At 40.8% G+C, this 17,426-nt stretch overlaps 1 protein-coding gene across 1 annotated transcript in view; it reads left to right on the forward strand.

The window, feature by feature from the left end:
* The window catches only part of MROH8 (maestro heat like repeat family member 8), a 57,450-nt gene that overhangs the window by 4,216 nt on the left and 35,808 nt on the right, over positions 1–17,426 (forward strand). Inside the window, exons 2-7 of the mRNA XM_055343368.1 lie at positions 1,801–1,919; positions 4,302–4,447; positions 7,442–7,564; positions 14,485–14,564; positions 15,326–15,470; positions 16,782–16,877. Of these exons, the coding sequence (XP_055199343.1) occupies positions 1,801–1,919; positions 4,302–4,447; positions 7,442–7,564; positions 14,485–14,564; positions 15,326–15,470; positions 16,782–16,877 (709 nt within the window). The remainder of the gene's footprint in view (positions 1–1,800; positions 1,920–4,301; positions 4,448–7,441; positions 7,565–14,484; positions 14,565–15,325; positions 15,471–16,781; positions 16,878–17,426) is intronic.

Below are 17,426 nucleotides of genomic sequence, written 5' to 3' on the forward strand. Positions count from 1 at the left end.
TTTACTAGATAATGCCAAATTATTTCCAAAATGGTTGCACCAATTTACACTATAACTGTGATTTATAAGAGTTCTTTGCTCCACATCTGTGTCAATATTTACTACTCATGCCAATGTTAAAAAAAAAATCAGGCAGTATAAAAGTTAAAAAAAATTCAATTTTTCTTTCAAAAATTCCACTCCACGGACGTTTGGTTTGAATACCAAAAGAGGGACGCCTGAGTGGCTCAGCAGTTGAGCATCTTCCTTCGGCTCAGGGTGTGATCCTGGAGTCCCAGGATTGAGTCCCACATCAGGCTCCCTGCATGGAGCCTGCTTCTCCATCTGTCTCTGCCTCTTTCTCTGTGTCGCTCATGAATAAATAAATAAAATCTTTTTAAAAAATGAGTACCAAAAGATTTTCTACATGTATCCCAACACTTATGTGTATCTGTGTGTCTGTATGTACTCACACACAGTTTACATACATTGTTTGACAACTTGCTTTTTTCATTCATTAATATATGCTAAACATTCAGCAAATAAAGATCTATTCACTCGCTCAACCAGTATTTATTGAGGATTACCATATGCCAGGCATTCTGGTCTCTTAGAATATATTCATGAACAAAGTAGCCACAGATCTTTGCCTTCATGGAGCTTGCATTTTAGCAGGAAGAAACAGACGATAAATAATAATCAAAAATAGGTAAATGATATATTAGAAAGTATTGTGTGCTATAGAAACAAGAAAAAGGGAATCCCTGGGTGGCTCAGCAGTTTAGCGCCTGCCTTTGGCCCAGGGCGCGATCCTGGAGTCCCGGGATCGAGTCCCACGTCGGGCTCCCGGCGTGGAGCCTGCTTCTCCCTCCTGTGTCTCTGCCTCTCTCTCTCTCTCTCTCTCTCTCTCTCTGTCTATCATAAATAAATAAATAAATAAATCTTTAAAAAAAATAAATGTTTAAAAAAAAAAGAAAGAAGAAAAAGTAGGAAAGGGTAAGGGAAGTTAGGGGAAAGGGGTATTCTACCTTAGTTTATTTTAACAGCAACATAGTATTTCTTACCAATCCATTCATGTCCCATGAGACTGACAGTATGCTAGGTGCTGGGAATTCAACCATTACCATGTAGACAAGGTTTCTCTTGGAGATTATAATCTGATGAAAGATAGTCAACAAATACAAATGAACTTGATAACTATAGATAATGGTTAAATACTATGAAAAAAAATAAGAAAACAACTGTAGAACTGGGGTAGGGAAAGGCTACCTAACCTAGACTGATGATCAACAAATGCTTCTCTGAAAAGGTGACATTTAAGCTTTCTCTTGAGCGACGAGACAGAAGCAATCCTAAAATACTAACATTTCTTGACAAACCATAAGATATTTTTTTAAAGATTTTATTTATTTATGAGAGACACACAGAGAGGAGAGAGAGACAGAGGCAGAGGGAGAAGCAGGCTCCATGCAGGGAGCCTGATGCAGGACCCGATCCTGGGTCTCCAGGATCAGGCCCTGGACTGAAGACAGTGCTAAACCGCTGAGCCACCCAGGCTGCCCACCATAGAGATTCTTAACTATAGGTCACAAACTGAGAGTTGATGGAGGGGAGAGAGGTGGAGGGTAGGGTAACTGGGTGATGGGCACTAAGGAGGGCACTCGATGTAATTAATGAGCACTGGGTGTTATATGCAACTGATGAATCACTAGATTCTACCTCTGAAAATAATAACACACTATATGTTAATTGATTTTAAATTAAATAAGTAAAATTAAGAGAATAAAATACTAATATTTCTAATCCCCTCTTCGTTCCTAGGATCTGTAGTCAGGAAGTAGTGATCCCTTGTGATTCTGACAATGACTCAGGAAGTGTGGATTTGCAGCTGAGCAACTTGGAGGATATTAAAAAAGATCCAAGTAGCCTTGAACTTACAGGTAAAAAGGAGAAAGGATTCCTTTTTTTAAGGAGGGAGGTAGGGAAAAGGGAATCTCTGATCAACTCAAGTTGCTGGATGAGAGAGAGCCCTCAACTAGACTTTGACGGTAAATTTGGTCCCTGAGTATAAGACCTTGGAATATGATTGGCACAGTGAGATAAAATATATTTATCTAGACATATAGGAAACTGAGGTAGATAATCCTGCAGACTTGCACAGAGCCTAAGTACTAGGATACCAGAAGCAAAAGGTGGCTGTGGGTGGACCCTTGATTGGGCTACAGAATATCTCTCATTCATTCACAAACATTTACTGAGTACCGGTGACTGCATATACAGCAATGAGCAAGACCAACATGGTCCCTGCCCTTAGAATTTGCTGAAAAGGACCAAAATAAGTAAAGAAATCACAAATTGTACTTAATACTGTGAATGAATTATACAAGGAGCTAAGACAAAAAATAAGGGAGACGGGAACCTATTTTAAGCCGTGGTTGCCAGAGAACACCTGTTTAAGATGGTGCTGTTTAAACCTAAAGGAGGCCTCAGGGATATGAAAAAGCAACCCATGGGAGAAGCAGAGGAAAGAACATTCCAGGTGGATATAATAGCATACACATGAGACAGGAAAGACTATTTAAGGAACTACATTTATCCATTTCTCTACTCATTCAACAAATATTTATCAAAGCCTACTATGCCATAAACACTAATCTAACTGCTACAGATTTTTTTTTTTTTTAATTTACGATAGTCACACGGGGGGGGGGGGCGGCGGGCAGAGACACAAGCAGAGGGAGAAGCAGGCTCCATACACTGGGAGCCTGATGTGGGATTCGATCCTGGGTCTCCAGGACCGCGCCCCGGGCCAAAGGCAGGCGCCAAACCGCTGCGCCACCCAGGGATCCCTAACTGCTACAGATTTAGTAATGAACGGAACAGATACAATGTACTTGTAGATAAATGATTGGAACTTATTTTAATATGGGTGATTGGGAATGGGGATAGGGAGCAAATATAAAGAGGTTTTTTTAAAAAAAAAAAAAGATTTTATTTATTCATGAGAGACACAGAGAGGGAGAAGCAGACTCCATGCAGGGAGCCTGATGTGGGACTCGATCCTGGAACTCCAGGATCATGCCCTGAGCCAAAGGCAGATGCTTAACTCCTGAGCCACCCAGGCGTCCCTAAAGAAGTTTTTTAGCAGCCAAGAGGATACTTGGTCAAAATAGACAAAGAGGGGATTCAAGAAAGGCATCCTGGAGCAAAGTCCTGAAGGATGAGTAGGAACTACCTAGGCAAAGGAGGTAGGAAGAAGGGAAGGTGGGGAAGAAGGAGAAACATGCAAGGAGAAGCATGAGAGGTGAATGAGAACAAGGCTTCTAGTGCATGAGAAGAATGTGACAATGCAGAATAGGCCATAATTCAGGAGACCAAAAAGGGTACAAAAGTGGAGTGGTAAAAACCCTCAGACAATGGGTGTGTTAAGGGGAAAATAGTAAAACTGTTTCCCCAATAGGAGTAAAGGATTTGGTTTGGGGAAACAGAGGAGGTAAAGATGTAAAGCTATATGAAGAGGGAAACGATGCCACCATAATTATTGTCACTCAACGAAAGAACAATATTTACTAACACTTCCTTGGTGCTAGCTCTGCATCAACCAAATGAAGTAGGTTCTGTTATCATCCTATTTTGGAAATGAAGAAATAGGCCAAGAAAAAGTAAGATCACACAAGGTCAGAATGCTAGAAAGAAGCAGAGCAAGGATCCAAGACTAGGCAGACCAACTCCAGAACCTGTGCTCTTAAACAAAGTATATCCTGGGTCTGGAAGGAGATACCTCAAGTACCTACTGCAGGGAAGAGATCAGCAAAGGGCTGCTACTAGATTTTAAGCTCTTGTCACTACAGAGTCCTTGAGTTTTGTATTTAATAATATATCTCATTTAAGTGCTTACTCTGGACCACATACTGAGATAAGTCTTTGTATTCATTACCTCACTTAATCCTTGTGATAACCTTGTTTTACAGGTGAAGAAACTAAGATTCTAAGAGGCAAACTAACTTGATAAAGGTCATACAACTAATAAAGGGTAAAGCCAGGATTCACATTAGTCTCACATTGAGATGTCCATGCTCTCAACCACTCTACTATAGCTCAGTATTAAAGATATTTGTAGTTTAGGAGGCCCTAAGAGTACACTGAATTTGTCATTGGGAAGACAGACTTGGAGTGTGGAAGGGACTTGGTCAAGGTTGCAGAGCAGATAGTAAAGATAAGACCAGGGCACGTCTATCCTGACATCTGGTGGATCTCTGCACTAGACTATAAAACTCTGTGTAGTACGTAGGTGTCATCTGCTGTGTTTCTTTTGGTATTAGACTCCGATATCTTTGACATCACTGGACTCTCTCAAGAATCGTTCATAGATAGCTTCAGACACCTGACCCAACAGGGCCCCGTCAGTGAGGCCAATGTTGAGAGGCTGATCCAGTCTATCCAGGAGGTTTTTAATGGTGAGCTACAGGTATGTACAAGGAGTCTTACTGAGCCAACGTATTCATTTCAAATATTCTAACAAATATTTAAACATTTGATATTGCTTTATCATATAACTGGTATTATAGACTATAATATAAATGTGTTTATATTTTTATAATAAACATTTATATACACTTATATAGTGTATTTATATTTATAAAAACTATAGAGGAAAAAAAAAACTATAGGGGAATCCCTGGGTGGCTCAGTGGTTTAGCGCCTGCCTTCAGCCCAGGGGCTGATCCTGGAGACCCAGGATAAGTCCCACATCGGGCTTCCTGCATGGAGCCTGCTTCTCCCTCTGCCTATGTCTCTGCCTCCCCCCCCCCACCTCTTTCTCTCATGAATAAATAAATAAAATCTTTAAAAAATGCTTAAAAACTATAAAACTCCTATTAAAATAAGGAAAAGAAAAAGAAAAATGAATCTTCTCATATCCACTCTCCTGAGATAACTAATGTTAACATTTTGGCATGTATTTTTTCAGACTTTTTCTTCTGTACATACAAATGCATGTAATTATAGAAAAATAAACATCAGAGATGGTGGGAGGAAAAAAGTTTTCTAGGTGAATAGGTATAGATCTATATTACCCTACTTTAAACATTTTATTTATTTATTCATAGAGACACACAGAGAGAGGCAGAGACACAGGCAGAGGGAGAAGCAGGCTCCATGCAGGGAGCTTGATGTGGGACTCGATCCCGGGTCTCCGGGATCACGCCCCGGGCTGGAGGTGGCGCTAAACCCGCTGAGCCACCAGGGCTGCCCTATATTATCCTACTTTAATACAATATTTTGTTTAGCAAAACATTCATTCATTCATTTACTCTGTGAAAGCAAGTAACAGAAGAATTTATCTTAGCCTGGGGCAAGGGAAGCATTTCTGAGGAAGGAACGCTTGATATCAGATCTGAGGAATGGGTAGGAGAAACTAAGAGAAGTTAGAACTGGAGAAACTATTCCAGAAATAGGACATGTTATGTTTAACAACCTTGAGGCAGAAAGGAGCAGAGCTATTTGATGAACTCACAGAAACCTGGTATGTTTAAATGATAGTGTCAGAGATGTCTGTCCTTTATCAACCGACACTTGGGTTGTTTCCATATCTTGGTTATTGTGAATAATGTTGCAGTGAATATGAGAGTGCACAGATCTCTTTGAGATCCAGATTTCATTTCCTTTGGATATATATACACAGATGTTTATAGTTTGGGGGAAATTCATGAAGCCTTACATTTTCTCTATGTATAATGGTAATAAATTTTTTTTTTCAAAAAACACCTAAAGCCAGAATGTGAGTCTATTACTTTTGACTCAGACTTTTCTTTACACTTCACATCAGCAGGGCTTTATAAAGCATTTCTTTGTAATTAATAAAGGGCTGGGATTGCTGCAGTGAATTGAAAAAGAGAAAATCCATTCTCTGCCTTGACCTGAATCCACCATCAGGCAGGAAAAAAGAAGGTAGTTTTGTCAGAGTATCACAAATACTATGTTAGCAATATACACATGTGCTTTGTGGATACTCTTAGGAAGGGTACCCATTGCTGCTTCAGGAGAAAATGCATTTTCCTAGTCTTAAAGAATGTGTAGAGTTTAGTCAGTAAACAAAATAAGTATAGAAAATTCAGAAGGTAAAAAGGCCCAGAACCGAGAAAGGGCAGTATAAAAGTTAATATGTCTAAGGCTCAGAATGTTGCAGGACAAGGCAGGAGATGAATTTAAAGAGGTTAGCTGGAGTCACATTGGGAGGGCCTTGACCTTCATGGGTGCAACTGAAATATATTTTGATAGAGAGTTACCTGATCAAGTTAGCACTAAATAAAGATGAATCTGGTGATAGCCGGAGGAATAGATTGGAGGGGGTCAAAACTGGAGCAGGGAAACTCCATGTTGGATTATTATAGTAATGTAGAGAAAGAATTAGGGTATGAAGTCAGCTTCTGGCTGTATGTATTGCTACTTGCTGTCCAGAGAGCTTATACCTGTTTATACTAGATACAGGCTGGTGGAGAAAGATGAGAAGAAATTTTCTCGAGATTGTGGAATTATTATTATTATTTTTTAAAGATTTTATTTATTCATGAGAGACAGAGAGAGAGGCAGAGACATAAGCAGAGGGAGAAGCAGGCTCCATGCAGGGAGCCCGATGTGGGACTCGACCCTGGATTCCAGGATCACGCCCTGGGCCAAATGCAGACGCTCAAACGCTGAGCCACCCAGGTGTCCCAAGATTGTGGAATTATTGATGTCTTTTATTGTCTTCATATGTTTTTTTCAGTTTCTATGATAAATAGATATTGTTTTTATAATCAGAAAAAGAGTAATACAAAAGATTTCATTCTTCAAATAAAAACTTGCATTTTATTTTATTTTGTTTTATTTTATTTTAAAGATTTTTATTCATTCATGAGAGACACAGAGAGAGAAGCGGAGACACAGGCAAAGGGAGAAACAGGCTCCATGCAGGAAGCCTGATATGGGACTCCATCCTGGGACCCTGGGATCACACCCTGAGCCAAAGGCAGATGCTCAACCGCTGAGCCACCCAGGCATCCCAAGAACTTGCATTTTAATAGGGAACCTTAAAGACTCAAAATAATCTTTAATGATATCAAGAGACCTAGAATGACAGTATCAAAGCTCATCTTTAGGAAGTTTAATCAGACAGCAGTATATAAATAGGATGGGTAGTGGGGGAAGCAAAGACTAAAGGTGGGAGAGCCATCATGGAGCAGTTAGTAACCTAGCATTTAATCTAGCTGAGAGGAAAAACAAAGTTGCAAACAGGCAGGTCAAGTAGATGAAGAATTCCATTCCCCTGTAATTTATTCACTCCTTTTAATAAAAAACTGATACTAGATTGAATGAGATGTTAGATGTTTGTAATATTATAGGAAAGTTCTTAAAAGCTCTCTAAATTATCAAATGAGATTATAATATATAATTGTGTTTTTTCATTTTTCCACAAATTCAGAGTGAATTTGAGAAGCTGACATTCCTAAGATCTTTGTCCTCTCTCAGCCAAACCTTACCTTACGATGAAACCACAGAATCATTCATTCACAACCACATAATAGACATTGTGCGTGTGCTAAATGTAAGTATTGTGACCTTATCACAAATGATCAGGACCACACAAACTCAATGACTTGACTAACAAATGTTTTAGTGGCTTCCTATATATTATCAGTTCCTTTGGCCTCTTCTCCTATCAGTATCTGTGCATGGAGGAGAAATACGCAGGAGTACTCCACAAATATAATCACCTTTGAAAAAAAACTAAAAGATGAGTAGAAAGGAAGAGAAATAGCATTTAAATTTCTCAGTAAGAACAATGCTGCATTCTCATTAATGAAGCCATAGTTGTGAGGCAAACTATATAATCCAGTGCCTGAATTCAGGTGCCAGTTCTGCCTCTTTCCAGCTGTGTGACTTTGGGAAGCTATGTAACTTCTCAGTGCCTCTGCTTCCTCATCTACAAAATAAGAATATCTGTATCCTTCACAGAGCTATTGAGATAAGATATAAATGTAATAACAATAAGTAATAATAAAAAGAAATAAGAAATAAACATAACCCATGAAGCATGATACCTGACACATATTTTACATAAAGGAACATGGTTATATTCTGTTTTTTTTTTAAGATTTTATTTATTCATGAGAGACACACAGAGAGAGAGAGGGAGAGAGAGAGAGGCAGAGACATAGGCAGAGGGAGAAGCAGGTTCCATGCAGGGAGCCTGATGTGGGACTGGATCCCAGGACTCCAGGATCACACGCTGAGCCAAAGGCAGACACTTAACTGCTGAACCACCTGTTTATATTCTTTTTATTGTTATGTTTGTACTTAACTCCAGCCCCACTCTGCCATGATCTCATTCATTCATTGTCTTATTAAGTGCCTGACTATTCCAGGCAGTGTCTGGGAATTGAGCCTACAAAGATAAGACAGGATCCCTGTTCCTGAAGCCAGGCAAGATGTAGTCAAGGGTCACAGGGACTATGACAAGTTTAAACAGCTGTAGTGAAAGTACAGAGGAGTGAGTGAGAAGTTGATTCCATGTCAAAAGATCCAGAAGGGCTTTAAAAAGGTTGTGATACATTTAAGCAGTGTTTAATTTTTTGATGCTTTCATTTTCTCACATGTAAAATATCCCCTTCAGTTTCTCTGAAGCTCTAAAATCCTGAATCTGAGATTTCTTAGACACTCCAAGAAAATGAGCAGTTTTTTTCAGCCCACAGGTCCATAAGACTGATTAGACTGATGCTTAGTTTTCAGAATTGAAGGCTAACCAGCTAACAGATTTGTTAAGCAATAGGCAATTATTAAGGATCTTCTCTATCTAGAACACTGTGGTGCTTCAATAAAGAGTACAAATTTAATGGAAGTGTTAATGCTTGCCCTCTCAAGAGTTTATAATCCATTTGGAAGTGACCATACCTCATAAATAGGTTGAGAACTGATCCAAATAATATATCAAGAAGAACAGGATGATGTGCAGATTTAAGGACAAATACAGCTCTCTACTTGGCTACACTCCATGGAAAGAGGGATATAGGCAGCCATAGGACCCAACCAAATGTTGTGACTCCAAAATCTCACTTCCACAATAATTGGCAGCAGTGGGTTGCCACCTGGTTCAACCAGCCAGCTCAGAGGATCCACAAATACAAGTCCCAAACACCAAATGTACACTGATTTTACCCATACTCTGCATTTAAATCTGTCCAGCCAGGAGTAAAATACCCACTGTCTGGTAGCAACCAAAACTGGAGCTAGCAAGAGTTACAGCCTAGAAGAGTTAAAGGTAGTTGGTGTCCATGAGAGAATTGCACAGATCATTACATCACTGGACAAGCCTACAAAATCCCTGTGAGCCCACGTATAGAGACTATAGCTCCCAACAACCAAGAGAAGAGGCACTTCTGCTGAGTAACCTACAAGGAGGGGAAAGCAGGGCAATTATAAGGAAAGAATTATAAGGCATTTGCCTGTCTTCTCATGACCTATGCCAACACGTGCCTCCTTAGTATCCAAATTTAAAGAACCAAAAAAGCTATGAACAGAATATGGAAAGGAAGGGGAAAAGATCTGTTATGACACTCCACCAAAGAATATTTATAAATAAGAGTATGAAAGATGCTCCATGATAGTGATTAGGGAATGCAAATTAAAACCACAATGAGATTCAACTATACACCCACTAGAACGTTCATTAAACACTTTCCATATGACCCAGCAATTCTATTCATAGGTAAAATGAAGCATATGTCAAATAAAACATGTATACAAATGTCTATAGAAACTCCATATAATAGCTAAACACTGGAAACAACCTAGATGTCCATCAACAGCTGAATGGATAAACAAATTGTATCTCCTTACAACAGAATACTACCCAGCAATGAAAAGGAATGAACAGGGACACCTGGGTGGCTCAGTCAATTAAGTGTCTGACTCCTGATTTTAGCTCATGTCATGATCTCAGAGTCATGAAATCGAGCCCCTACATGAGGCTCTGCACTGAGCATGGAGCCTGCTTAAGATTCTCTCCCTCTCCCTCTGCATCCCCCTCCTTGCTTACGTGTGCATGTGCACACGTGCACACACTCCCTCTCTCTTAAAAAAACAAAAAGGAATGAACTAGGGACTCTTGTGTGGCTGTCAGTTTAGCATCTGCCTTCAGCTCAGGTCACAGTCCCAGCATCCTTGCATCAGGCTTCCTGCTCAGCAAATAGCCTACTTTACCTTCTCCCTCTGCTTCTCCCCTTGCCCCCACCCCACCGCTGGCTCATATTCTCACTCTGTCAAATAAGTATAATCTTAAAAAAAAAAAAAAAGGAATCAGGCACCTGGGTGGCTCAGTTGGTTAAGCATCTGCCCTGAACTCAGGTCATGGTCCCAGGATCCTGGGATTTGTCCACATTGGACTCCCTGCTCAGTGGGGAGTCTGCTTCTCTCTCTGCCCTTCCCCCCTGCTTGTGATCTCTCTCTCAAATAAATAAAATCTTTTTTAAAAAGAGTTAAAAAAATAAAGAAAAAGGGATGAACTATTGACACATGCTACAACTTGAATCTCAATGCTGTGTGAAAGAAACCAGACGAAGATATATGTCATATGATTCTATTTATATAAAATTCTGGAAAATGCAAAATTATCTAAAGTGACATCAGATCAGTAGTTACCTGAAAATAGGGGTAGAATGGGGAGGAACAGGAGTGAGAAATTACAAAGTTCGCACAAAAAAAACTTTTGGGAGTATGTTCATTATCTTGGTTGTGGTGATGGTGTTTCATGGACATATACGTAAGTCAAAAATCATCATACCATACACTTTAAAATATGTGCGGTTTATCTTGTGTCTTTTACCTCAAAGTCCAAAAAGCTGTAAAAATTCCATTGAGAACTTTAATAAGAAAAAAATGCAACGGCAACTAGGATACAGAGTAAAGATGACAAGATTGGCATGAAATTAATCCAGATAGATCTCCTGATCTAAGCCTCGAAAGATGTGAGGGATAGGGAAGATAGAAGGGACAAGTGGGTAGGGCTGATTGGCAGATTACTACGTGGCCAGGTCAAGGCAGAATGACAGTGGAGGTGCTTTTTAGATGCTGTTGGGGTCCAACAGCAGACAGGGGCCTTAAAATCTGCTATACTAGAATTCTAACGGAGTCAGACATATGCTTTAGTACCTGTTAATTCTCCTCTGCCAGCTTGGGGGCCCACCCTAATTCTGTACCTGGGGTCCTCCACAAAATCCTACTACTATGTTGTTGTCTGGTAAATAAAGGTACACTTAGCATGGAACAGGCACTGGGTTATTTATGCAGCAAGGCAGGCAATGGATAAGAATGACGTTTCCGAAAGATTCTTCAGTGGTGTAGATAATAAATGCTGAAGGATTTCAAAGGATGGACAGTTCACAGTAGACTGAACTAACATGAAAAGACTGCCCAGTTGTGGTGTTGAGAGTTTGAGCTCCCTGAAGCAGAACAATGAAGAAGAAAGGGAGCTATTTTAGTAATTAGAAGACACAATTTCTAGTTCCAGTGCAGTCAAGCCCGACCTGTATCATACAGACAAATCACTTAGACAAATCACTTAGCTTCTCTGAACCTCTAAGTCCACCTGGAAAATGGAGATAGTAATCTATGTCTGGCTTTCATTAAGGCCTTTGAGACAAAATGTCTCATTTTTGTTAATATTGGTTAAGATTATTCTTGGAGAAAACAATAAAAATCAACTCTGGCTTACCTAAGCTTAAAAAAAGGGTGGGGGGGGGAATATCTCCCTTAGAATCTAAGAAGAGGGCAGCCCCGGTGGCTCAGCGGTTTAGCACCTGCCTTCAGCCCAGGGCGTGATCTCTGGAGACCCGGATCGAGTCCCACGTCAGGGTCCCTGCATGGAGCCTGCTTCTCCCTCTGCCTGTGTCTCTGCCTCTCTCTCTCTCTGTGTGTCTCTCATGAATAAATAAATAAAATCTTCAAGAAAAAAAGAAAGAATCTAAGGAAGAGGTTTTTATTTTATTTTATTTTATTTTTATTTAAATTTCTATTTATTTATGATAGTCACACAGGGAGAGAGAGAGGCAGAGACACAGGCAGAGGGAGAAGCAGGCTCCATGCACCGGGAGCCCGACGTGGGATTCGACCCCAGGTCTCCAGGATCACGCCCCGGGCCAAAGGCAGGCACCAAACTGCTGCGCCACCCAGGGATCCCCAGGAAGAGGTTTAACAATCAAGTCTCCAGAAGAGTATGTTCTAGGACAACTCCTGGGGTTTCAAAAGCAAGGGTAGCTCTCCTATCATGTTGACTCAAACTCTAACAGCTCCCAATCTGTGTCTGTCACTCAGAAATTCCAGGTTCTGGAAGAAAGAATCTGATTGACCCAGACTGGGTCTGTTCTCCACTCTTTCATCAATTGGGCATGTTTGAGGGCAGCATCAGATAGTAAGGACATGACTTCTGGACATCCCTCTCTGTATATCCAAGGCCATTCCCAGAGGAGGGATGATTGCTGTGTTCTGGATAGTCATCCCAAGAGGTTCCTACCACACAAATACTTTACAAACAAAAAATAGCCTCTCACTTCTAAATTCCCCAGAGTTATTAGCATAATTGTGAACAATTAATAAGTCTTTCATACCCAATTGATTGAAAAAGGGGATTGCAGGCCTGGCCTGGTGGCTTAGCTAGGAGGCACTGCTTTCATCCACATGTGAGGCCTGTTGCTGTAGGGATGGAGAGTCAGAAACTGCACAGAGCAGGCAGTAGCTATCATCATGATTGACTGGATGTAGGAAATGAATAAAGGAGAAAAAGAAATCATAAGTCCTCTCTTTCACGAGCCCTGGGAAAGAGCACTATTGACAGGAAGGTTGGGAAGGTATGTCCTTTGGAAGGGGAAGGGAATGAACTCACATTTAACAGCAAATGAGGTTATAGCTATGCTCTTAGTGATAATGTTCATGAGATAACTAGATTTGAGTGAGTAGCCCTGGGAGACTGAAGGCAGAGTGTTATGCTTTCTCCCTTCCAGACTAAAAAGCCATAAGATTAAGTGAGCTCTTTGAGGAAATAAGAAAGAACACCAGGCTACCAGCAAGATCTAACCAGGGTTGGAAAGTGAGAAGGGAAAGAGAAAAGTTGGAAGGGGCAAGAAAGAGAACACCATACTATTTATTGAGCACTGCCTCCTGGACAGTAAGTTCCTGATGAGTCTTTTTGGTGGCAGGTAACAGAAATTCACTAGAGGCAGCTGAAACACAAAAGGGGAGATTTGTTTTTAGGATGAGTGAGTATTCCCAGAATCTTGTACAGGAAGAGCCACATGCTCCAAGAAAAAAATGAAACCAGAAAAAAACATAAAAAAAAAAACAAAAAAAGCTTTCACATACTCAGAACTTTATCTCCATCTCTCATTTTTGCTCCTTCGTATACATTTTCATTTTTCTCTCTCTCCTTCACCTCTCTTCCCAAAATTAGCTCTATTACCTTGTCCACAGGGCACAGTGCTCCCAAATTTTAAATTTTCTATTTTTAGTAGGCCAGCCAGACTGAGATTGAAGCTCTTGGTCTCTATTCCAGAGTGCTGAGAAAAAAATCTAATTGGCCTTGATGCCTACTCCTGTCTGGATAAGCTGTGGTTAATGGGACAGAATGACTTAACAGAAACATGGCTGTGAAGTGCTCATTCCTGTGACCCACAGGCATTTTCCAGAGAGGCTGGGTAGACAATCCAGTAGGGCTTCCACTACAACCATTAACGTTTGCTATTTGTATCAACTCCCTGAGATTTATCTCTTTCCCCCCCATGACTATCCAGAACACAGATCAGGGAACTCAGGCACAGGGAAGTAAAATAATATATTAAGGGTCACACAGAGAGTGAGTGGCAGAGCCAGTGCCCCACTCCAGGTGCTGTCGAACTCCAAAGCCTCTAATTTTTCCTCTCTGTCACTCTGCAGATTTTCTCAGCAAAGCAAGGCAGTTTTCCCTCTGCCACTTTGGAATTTAGACAGCTATTCCTTTCCTAGGACAAGTAACATAATATTAGGCACTGCAGTAGACATTACTGCTTAGTAGAGGGAAGAGTTAGGATGCCTAAATTGAAAATAATCCCAGGTAGTAAAAATAAGGAGTAACAGACACTAACAGGACTACTAGGAATCATGAATTAGCTCATTAGTATTCACAACCACCCTATGATGGCAAATAGTACTGTTACCTCATTTTACAGATGAGGAAACTGAAGTACAGGGAGGGCAAATAGGTAAATAACTTGTGTCCACTCAAACAGCTAGTAAGAGGCAGAAGTGGCCTCAGACTCTGGCTCCAGAGAATAAACTCCTAGCCTGGCCACTGTCCTGCTGCTGGTCCTGGGAAGCCAAGGAGCAGGATCTGATCAAGTCCCTACAGTGGTTCTTGCAGGCCCCCTACCTCTCTGATCATCTGGTCCAAGGACTTGGCACATTCTTGACTCTTTTAAACTTTTTGCCCTTTCATTGCAGATGCTGATAGAAGAGGAGCCTCTGCATTCTCTCTTCAGCTCTGTGCGCCAAGAGGTTTTTATCACCATTGCTAACCTCAGGTGATGCCCACATGCTCCCTGCCCCCTACACATGTCTTGGTTTCTCATTCAGGGCCAATACCAGAGCCAACTGACATGTTCCATATTTTTAATTTTTGCAAATTATTTATATAGTTAGAAGGGGAAGCCAAATCCATGTTTATGTGTAAGAAGTTTGATTTCATATACACTGCCATCCACATCTGAAAGACCTTATTGGAACCTCTTTGGAGTTAAGTTTTGTTCAAAATATATTCAGTGGAAAGTTCATGCTTCATGACAGTAGAGTTCCACAGTCCAAAAAATTGGGAAGGGCTCCCCGCTGTTTATCTTTCTTGGAGCTTTGTATTGCACACTAACTTACTAAAGGTCCCAAGAAATCCTGTAGTTAAAAACTTTTTTAATATAGTTCAACCCACCATTTCCCAAATTAACAAACGTTCAGTAGAGTATCCTTTGGAAAATCATGGTTTACTGTATTAGACCGTAGCAGGCTTTCCTCCATGGTCGAACTGGAGGAAACCCTGGATGTCACTGCGGTAACCTCTGGGGAAGGCGGGAAAGGAACAGGGGAGAAGGATAGAGGCTCTGAGCCCTGAAACTCTTCCTCCAGCCTTTTGTGAGATTTGTCTAAAAAGGCTAACAAGCATGCCCTTTGTCTCTTCCATCAGAATTATATACCAGTTAGACCACCCCTTTCCTCTTGGGTAACTTTGATCCCTGCTTACCAATGTCAAATCAAACTCTTCCCAGCTTACTATTCCCAAACTGTCTTTTTTTAGTTACCAAGATATCCATTTGCTATTTGGCTCTGAAGATCGAGCTGATTTGTTCAGTCTTATCACAAAAAGTATAATCACTCTGCCCTCTGTAGAGGCTCTTATCCAGCTGCAGGAAATCATGCCAAGTGGGTCCTACAACACAGAGGTAACTCCTGCTTTGGTTTAATGACTTCCTGTCATCCTCAGGGTCAGCTGTTCATGGCCCTTTTGAAGAGTGCATTTGATTTTTTGGAACTAGCCAAAAATAATTTCAGCCAACTCTGGTGAATAAAATAAGCAGTTAAATTAAATAGCTTTTATCCCCCTCTTTATTTTTTCTTTTCTTTTTTAAAATTAATTAATTTGTTTTAGGGAGAGAGCCAGTGAGTCTCGATTTCACTACCATGAGATCATGACCTCAGCTGAAACCAAGAGTCGGATGCCCACCCAGGCACCCCTCTCTCTCTGTATTTTTTTTATTTTTTATTTTTATTTATTTATTTTTAAATTTTATTTATTTACTCATGATAGAGAGAGAGAGAGAGACACACAGGCAGGGAGAAGCAGGCTCCATGCAGGGAGCCCGACATGGGACTCAATCCCAGGTCTCCAGGATCAGGCCCTGGGCTGAAGGTGGCGCTAAACCACTGAGCCACCAGGGCTGCCCTTATTTTTATTTTTTAAAGATTATTTATTTATTTATTTATTTGGCAGAGAGAGAGAGAGCACAAGCAGGTGGAGCAGCAGGCAGAGGGGGATAGAGAGAAGCCGACTCTCCACTGAGCAGAGAGCCAGTCACAGGGCTTGATCCCAGGACAATGGAATATTACTCAGTCATAAAAAAGAATACAATGTTGCCACTTGCAAAGATGGGGATGGAGCTAGATTATGCAAAGTGAAATAAATCCGAGATTATTTCACTCAGATGTGAAATTTAAGAAATAAAACAAATGAAAATGGTGGGGCAAGAGAGGAAAACCAAGAAACAGATGCTTGACTATAGTGAACAAACTGATGGTTACCTGAGGGGAAGTGGGTCACAGGATGGGTTAAAGGATGATGGGTATTAAGGAGGGCACTTGTGAGAAACACCAGGTATTGTATGTAAGTGATGAATCACTAAATTCTACACCTGAGACTAATATATTTTTTAAAGATTTTATTTATTTATTTATTTATGAGAGACACAGAGAGGGAGAGAGTCAGAAACACAGGCAGAAAGAAGCAGACTCCATGCAGGGAGCCCAATGTGGGACTCAATCCCCGGACCCTGGGATCACGCTCTGGGCCTAAGGCAAGCACTCAACTGCTGAGCCACCTAGGCATCCCCACCTGAGACTAATTAACTAACAGGAATTTAAATAAAAACTTGGAAAGAAGAAAAAATAAACTGTGTAGAAGCAAAAAAAAAAAAAATGCATACAGTGTTGGGGAACTTTATGGTGGGGGGGCATCACTAATCCTGTGCCTTTTCAAGTGTCTCTACAGGCAGACGTTTCAAGCATTCTCTGAGATGCTCCAGAGTTTGGTAGTAAAAGACCCACATTTGGAAAATCTTGACACCATTTTTAAGGTAAATAGGATATCAGAGAGAAGGGGAAATTATTTCTATTAATTGGTGAGAGTGGAAGGAGAAGTGTAGAAGAATTAAGTTTTATTTTTTTTTTAATTTATTTATGATAGTCACAGAGAGAGACAGAGGCAGAGACACAGGCAGAGGGAGAAGCAGGCTCCATGCACCGGGAGCCTGACGTGGGATTCGATCCCGGGTCTCCAGGATTGCGCCCTGGGCCAAAGGCAGGCACCAAACCACTGCGCCACCCAGGGATCCCTTTTTTAAATTTTTTTTTTATAAGAATTAAGTTTTAAGAGATAGCATAGGGGCACCTGGGTGGCACAGTCTGTTAAGCATCTGACTCTTGATTTCAGCTCAGGTCATGACCTCTGGATCATGAGAACGAGCCCTGTGTTGGGCACCACGTTTAGTGGGAAGTCTGCTTGAGAATCTCTCCCTCTGTCCCTTCCCTACTGTGTGCACTCACTTGCTCTCACTTTAAAATAAATATATCTTAAAAAAAAAAAAAAGAGCATGGCAGTTAAGATTAGCAACTATCAGGTTTTG

Source organism: Nyctereutes procyonoides, unplaced genomic scaffold (genome assembly GCF_905146905.1).
Source record: "Nyctereutes procyonoides isolate TBG_1078 unplaced genomic scaffold, NYPRO_anot_genome, whole genome shotgun sequence".
NCBI classification, from domain to species: domain Eukaryota; kingdom Metazoa; phylum Chordata; class Mammalia; order Carnivora; family Canidae; genus Nyctereutes; species Nyctereutes procyonoides.